Here is a 7864-nt window from a genome sequence, read left to right on the forward strand (position 1 = left end):
CTTGAGGCTTGCTTACGTAATATTAAGTCGATGCGTAAACATTTTAAATTAGAACAAAAGAGGGGTCATGGCTTAGCATCGAATAAAGGAACCTCCACTTCGGCTTTTAGTAATAGAAAAGAAACCGCAAAACATCGCGTTCATTGGGATGATTCCAGTTCGGCGTTTAGAAATAGAATACGAACTGGAGGTATCACTAATCTTAAACATAAAGACCCCGGCAACTTCTTAATGGACTGTAAGACCATCTTCAAAAGCCGAATTCATAATGCGTTGAAGCAAGATGAGGCTGTCAAAGTAAATGCGATTTTTTGCGGGGAATTTGCGATTACTCAAGGTGAAAAGATGCTTAATGAGTATAAGTACTTTACAACATCAAATGCGGCAATATATAGGGATACTAACATAAATGAGTGGTTTAAGGAGAAGGTTGAGAAACCAATAATGAAGAAATTATCGGAATTTCAAGAACGTGATAGTGGTTGGGGACTTAGTGCCGTTGTTAATTTAGGAGTGAACATTAACAAATTTACACCTCAACTTGGTTCTTCATATATTGAGTTACCTTCACAAATTCAATCAAAAAAGGCATGCGTTAACGTTAAGAATGATGATGATGCGTGATTTGCGTGGGCGGTGGTTTCAGCGTTGTATCCTGTTGATAAAGATCCCCAAAGAATATCCAAATACCCTCACTACTCCTGTGTGCTTAAGCTAAAAGGGATCCAGTTTCCGATGACTATGCGACAAATTCCGAACTTTGAAAAACAAAACAGCATCTCCATTAACGTATATATTCTGAAGAAAGAGAAGAAAGATCAGTTTAGTACACTGCCTACCTACCTGACGAAGAATAAAATGAATGACCATGTGAACCTGCTGTTAGTGCAAGACTGCTATGAACAACCGAGTAAGTTCCACTATGTCTGGATCAAAAATCTTTCACGGCTAGTATCGATGCAGTTAAGCAAAAAGAAAGTTCAAAAACATATTTGTGATAGATGTTTACACTATTTCAATTCTAAAGACAAATTAATTAAGCACACTGTAGACTGCTTGCAGAAGAATGATACCGCCACCAAGATGCCTACCGACGAAAAAAAGATGTTGAAGTTTAAAAATTTTAAAAATAAAATAAAAGCCCCCTTTGTCGTATATGCAGATCTCGAGAGCGTTCTGAAACCTAGCACGAAAAAGACTGCATACCAACAACATATTCCAGCAGCTGTGGGATACTACTTCAAGTGCTCATACGATGAATCTCTTTCGTTCTACAACAGCTACCGCGGTGAAGACTGTATGCGATGGTTTGCTGACGAGATGAATAAGCTTGCGGAAGATGTCTCTACGGTGTTTCTTTGCCCCTACAAGATGCATATGACACCACAGCAGGAACTTGAATTTCAAGCAGCAACGCACTGCCATATTTGTGAACAGTCATTTAAATCTGGTCAAAAGAAAGTTCGAGATCACAATCACCTTATCCCGGAGAACAACTTCCGCGGAGCGGCATGTGAGGGATGCAACGTCAACTACCAGGACACTCATACAATTCCGGTGGTGTTCCACAACTTGAGTGGATATGATGCTCACTTTGTTGTAACAGATATTGCCACTAGAATGGACGGCAAGATCGACTTGCTCCCTATAACCAAGGAGAAATATATTTCTTTTACCAAACACATCAACGAGTCACGCATATGCTTTAGATTTATAGACAGCTTCCGGTTTATGGCATCATCGTTAGATAAATTATCATCAGCTCTAACGAACTTTCCTAAAGTCACAATTCTCTACACTACCTGAAGATCAATTTAATATTTTAACTAAGAAGGGTATTATGCCGTATGATTACTTCGACTCGTTCGACCGTTTCGATGAGCTGTGTCTGCCTCCTCAAGATGCGTTTTACAATAAATTGGAAGATAAGCCCTGTCCCAGAAGAATGTATCGTAGAGCTCAGGAGGTGTGGAGTAGATTTAACTGCAGCAATTTGGGTCAATATGTTGACTTGTACATGAAGACTGATATTCTACTCCTTGCAGATGTCTTTGAACAGTTTAGATCAAGCTGTATTAGTACCTATGATTTAGATCCGGCCCACTATTTTACACTACCAGGCTTTACTTGGGATGCCATGTTGAAATACACGCGACAAGAGCTGGAACTCCTTACCGACCAGGATATGTTTCTCTTTGTCGAGCGGGGTATTCGTGGAGGGTTAAGTCAAGTCTGCTCTAAAAGAAGAGCTCATGCAAACAACAAATATATGTCCAAATATGATTCAACGAAACCGGATGTCTATCTAATGTACAACGATATCAATAACCAGTATGGCTGGAGTATGAGTCAATATCTTCCATATGGAGGCTTTGAATGGGTAGACTCCAACATCGATATCACTACGATTCCGGATGATGCAGATGAAGGCTACATTCTAGAAGTTGATTTGGAGTATCCACAGCATTTGCATGACGCTCACACGGATTTACCGTTCTGTGCATTACACATCAACCCGAAGACTATGAAACCGCCAACTGAAGCTGCGGAAATTTCAAAACTCATGGCGACCTTAAATAATAAAGAAAAATACGTCATCCACTATCGAGCCTTGAAGCAAGCATTAGCCCATGGCCTAATTCTCTCCAAAGTACATAGGGTACTCAAATTTAAACAGTCCCCTTGGCTAAAGTCCTACATTGACCTTAATACAGAACTAAGAAAAAAAGCCAAGAATGAATTTGAGAAGAACTTGTTTAAGTTGATGAATAACGCAGTCTTTGGGAAGACTATGGAAAATGTCAGAAAACGGGTTAATATCAAATTACTAACGCAATGGAAAGGACGTTACGGCGCAGAATCATACATTGCGAAACCGGAATTTAAATCTTGCGCCATTTTTAACGAAAACTTGGTAGCTGTAGAATTGAATAAGCTTGAAATTTATTTAAATAAGCCTATATACGTGGGCCAAGCTATTCTTGATCTAGCCAAGACAACTATATACAGCTTCCATTATGACTACATGATGGATAGATTTGGAGATAACTGCACTGTTCTTTACACAGATACGGACAGCTTAATTTACGAAATTCGTGAACAAGACCCTTATATGGCTATAAAAAGCGACTGTTTTAAATATTACGATACTAGCGATTATGACCCCAATAACCCATATGGCATACCCCTTGTAAATAAGAAAGTGTTGGGCATGATGAAAGATGAAAATAATGGACAGATAATGACTGATTATGTAGGATTACGATCGAAACTGTACACCACTAAAGTGTTATCCACTAAGGACGATTTAATAAAACTACAACAGAAATTGGAAGCGGAGGAGTATGATGAGGATGAAATTGCTACGGTTATTAAAAATTATGGTTTGACTAAGAAGGCAAAGGGGATAAAGAAAAGTGTAGTGGAGACTAAAATTACTTTTGACGATTATGTGGAATGTCTAGAGACCTATAAGCGCAAAACTACATCTCAAAATTTGATTCGTACGGATAAACATCAAGTTTATTCCATAACGCAATCGAAAATTGCCCTAAGTCTTGAGGATGATAAGAGATACCTGATTCCTGACTCATTTAACACTCTACCGTGGGGCCATTATGCTATCAGTAAGCCTCAAGATGTTGAACAGATGGAAGTTGATTAAGGTTGTGATTTTTGATGAATTAGTTACAAATTGTCAAAATCCTAGGAAATTTGTATACAAATTAGGATATTATTTTAGGAATATTCTTAGACTAAAGGTTATTAGCAAACTACCCCTGTATAAAGCTAAAAATAGTAAATTCTTGTATAAATTTAAGATTTCATTGTTGCACAAGCAGTACTATTAAAAAGGTAGGCCTATTAGTTATTTTTTTATACACCCTGTGTAGAGAAATATCTAATGGGGAATCCTATAACGAGGCCGTAAACATCTCCAATAAATTGCATTATTTCTAGTGCGAATTTATTGCCTCCTGGGTGGTCATGGAAAGAGGTGTATCTAACCAATAATAATTTAACCAAAGCTATACAAGGTAGATCGATAATTCGGTAACTTGTTCCTCTTCTAGAATATACGCAGCTAAATGGTCATTTTACTATTTAACAATTACGTAATTATGCTATAAGCACAGACAGCAAATATGCCTTGTCACCTTTCTCTTAGCGATTTTCCCTTATGCCTTCTAATAATCATCCTTGAAGACAATCCTCCATTGGAGTTTGATATCGTCTAAAAAAGATATCAATGTAGGCTTTTATTACAAAATAATTTTGATACTTACGGTCCAACTCTGATGTAGACGATTATTTGCGAACAGCCATATAAAATGATCGTCGAATAAATACAATAAAATGTCACGCTTTTCATTAAACTGCAAATTATGCGCGCAAGGACACGTCACCCTAAGAAAAGTAAATTATAAGCAACTAAAAATTGAAAAAAGGCTTACCTGAGGTATATAAGCAGCCACATCCACATACACACTTATTGAAATCGGATTGAGGATGCACGCCGTTTTTAAATACTGCGGAACGTCGAATTTATACACATTTCCAATCACAATATTTCGCGCCTTTTTAAGGCAGATTTTCGAACTTTACGCATTCAGACACAATAAAAAACCCCCATAGGTACCGGTACTAATATGGAAATGAAATGGTATAAAAAGTACCTTATCACAACATTCGCTATAAATAAACACTATCGCAAGATTGCAACTTCCCATACCAAGTGAATAATGAAATCCGCGCGTGTTGCTATTTTTTTTCTCTTTATAAAATTAGGAGGATAACTTTAACGTCTTAAACCCACCCAACAGGGTACTACATAAAACTACGGAGTAGTTCATACGTCTTGGTCCCTAACCAATGAAACTTCCCACGAACTATAAACCTGGAGCTACTGAGGTAGCTATAGCTATCGTTCCTATGAAATAACTCATACGGTCCCCCTACCGCCCCTACCATCAAAAGCTGATGCTATAATTAAACACTATCGCATTATAGTAAGATTGCAGCATCCCGTCCAAACGCGGTTATTTTCTTTCTATAAAAAACACCATGACTCCACATCGCACCGCACGTAGCTTCAACGGCAGCTTCAACCACCTTAAAATCCTGGTAAATATTCCGCTAAGACATATTTTGCATTTTAAGAGTCTATTTGTAGAACGGCCTCGACCAAATGGAGAATTTACAGTTAGGTATGAATAACAATGCTGTCATTCGAAAAATGGAGGCGTTGCCGCCATCGGTCCTCTTCGCCGCTAATTTTATGTAAGTAAGCGCTTTAATTGTAATAATAAACTTCAAATCACTATTTCAGCTCTAAATAAAAACACCCTACATTTTGTTTGTTGTTTTTTCCCTGCCCACTCCTGTTCTAGTTATAGGGAACCTACCTCCGAGATGGAATTATAGGTAAGAATGAGGGTCCTCGCACCTGTCTCCTGAAATTACAATTTCCTACCCTAGTCGCATCAATCTAATAGAGGGAGTCGGATGAAAATATACCTCTATATGCATTACGACGCCAATAGATGGCGCCTCCGTATCAAATCGCTATTTCAGCTCTAAATAAAAACGCCCTACATTTTGTTTTTGTTGTTTTATTTCCCTACCCACCCCTGTTCTGGTTATAGGTTAGAATGGGGCCCCCTTGCGTATTAGGTTGGGCCGATTTGTATAGCGGATTTGAAAATGTGTAAATGCGTATGCCTGCATCTTAAAAAAAGTTGTTTAATAAGAAAATAAACATATGTCATTAAGAGACAAAATTGGTATTTTTATTTTTTGAACTGCCACAACGGCACAAAAGTTTTGATTTTATTAATTTTAAATTTTCAAAATATGCATATTCGTAGAAGTTGAATTACTTAAAAAGAAACAAATTTTCTTTATTACTTTTTTCCGTATTTTTGCAATTTAAACTGCCACAACGGCATTTTAAAAATTATGAATTTATAATTTTATTTTGAGCCAAATCGAGTGGTTAAAATACTATTATTTAAGCAAGATAAAGTTAATATTTATTATAAAACAAATTCACAAGTACATGTACTACAAAATCCGAAATGAAAATATTTTAGTATCTAACATAATAATGCGTTTATAGGTACCTATATACTTAAATATAGGTATACTATCAAACATTTCTTGAACAAATAAAACTCAATCTAATTTATAATCTTGCTTTGATCCAAAAGAAGGCATAATTTTACGTGATTCCAACTTCGCCCTTATTACGCCATCTCTGTTATCACTACCACAAACTGTACCTGAAGCTTCCGTCACAATTTTAACAGCACGTTCAACCGCTTGCGTGTGACATGGATACGATTTTATTTCAGAGAAACGCATTGATGTACCTGGATTTTTTACAAAGTCATTTAGTAGAACTGCCTCAGATAACCCTATTGTTAATGGCGGTTCATTTATGACAAGAGTACCCCAACTCCAATCAATTAAGTCCGTATAGCATGAGGCGTTGATATTCAGCGAATTTGGCACTTCAAATTGTCGTGGAAATTGCTGTATGTTAGATCTCCGAGCTTTCAAAATTCGACGCACAGCAAGCTCTCGAATATGCTCTCTGGTGTCACCTAGCATTCCAAGGAGAATATTTTCAGGATGTGCGAAGTAACTATTTCGAAATATCACTGGATCAATCACATCCTTCAAGTTTTTCGGTAAATACCTAGATAATTGTATCATTTTCCAAACATTAAAGGCTCCCTGCAAACATGATGGTTTGCTTTTAATAATGAACCACATTGGAGCATACACCTTTAAAATAAAAGTTACCAAGATAACCAAGTTTTCCGATGGTTCATCAGTTGAAACGTATAGCCGCAGAATACGATTAGCCGTTGTCAGCCATCGGGAATGCACCATTTTACCTGGGCTTCGTTTGGATAATTTTTCATCAACAGTTCCCTTCGAAATTGCACCACACATATCAAAAAGGTATTTTTGATCAGTGCTTAGATCAGTCTTAACATAACGGCGCAGTGGCAGACGTTGGTTAATTGGAGATGTGGCAGTTTAAAACATAAAAATACAGAAAAAATTATTTAACAAAAATTTTTCAGTATTTTCTCTTACATATGTTTTTCATGTGCACATATTAAAATTTTAACCTTGAAGTTTTGGTGCTCTCGTGGCAGTTGAAATAATAAAAACGAAGGAATATTTTATTTAACAAAAAATGTTTACTTTTGTATCCTAAATAAGTTTTCCATATGCACAATTCGTTATTTACAAAATTCAAAATTCGAAATTTAATTGTCGTTGTGGCAGTTGAAAACATAAAAATATATATTTTTGTCAAATAAAAAAATTGTTTGTTTCCTGGTTTTGCAACTTTTGTATAGTTGCAAATTCATATTTTTTTAAAGCACGGAAATCGGCCCACTGTAAGTATAGAACCTTTCTTTGGTTTGCTTGAACGCTTTGTTTGTTTTCCTTTTTTAAAATTTGAAATGAGTAATTTGTAATTTTTTAAAAGTAGCATAGGTTTGGAGCATAGCATCTCTCTCCTTTCCTCACCCGCTTCTTTTTCACTCGGATTATTTAATTTCAGATCACATGGAAGTAAAGATTTCATCCTTAACTGTTCAATACTTCACTAATTTTTATTCTGAAACGTATTTCCAATATATAAATATATTTTTAAAATTAAAACCTCACAATTTTACTCATTATCCAGAAATAGTACAGGAATTAATTAAAAATAGTTCATTCTGAATTTTTTGAGAGAGTCTGAACTGTTTAAAATTGAACTCGAAACTTTTTACCAAAAAACCAACACTATCAAGGTTGCTTATTAGTTACATCACCGCGAAATCCCCTCGCCCACGAG

At 36.3% G+C, this 7864-nt stretch overlaps 1 protein-coding gene and 1 long non-coding RNA gene across 2 annotated transcripts; both read left to right on the plus strand.

Annotated features, from left to right (window-relative positions):
- Positions 1–1840: 1840 nt before the first annotated feature.
- LOC116182706 lies at positions 1841–3664 on the plus strand. The gene has a single exon (XM_031503247.1). It carries the CDS (start codon positions 1841–1843, stop codon positions 3662–3664), a length of 1824 nt encoding a protein of 607 aa, XP_031359107.1.
- A 1295-nt stretch (positions 3665–4959) lies between these two features.
- LOC116182707 lies at positions 4960–5356 on the plus strand. Its single transcript, XR_004147590.1, has 2 exons — positions 4960–5124; positions 5174–5356. It is a non-coding gene; the product is annotated as an uncharacterized LOC116182707 (long non-coding RNA).
- Positions 5357–7864: the final 2508 nt, after the last annotated feature.

The sequence above is a fragment of the Photinus pyralis genome, unplaced genomic scaffold, assembly GCF_008802855.1.
Source record: "Photinus pyralis isolate 1611_PpyrPB1 unplaced genomic scaffold, Ppyr1.3 Ppyr1.4_unclustered_Scaffold7153, whole genome shotgun sequence".
NCBI classification, from domain to species: domain Eukaryota; kingdom Metazoa; phylum Arthropoda; class Insecta; order Coleoptera; family Lampyridae; genus Photinus; species Photinus pyralis.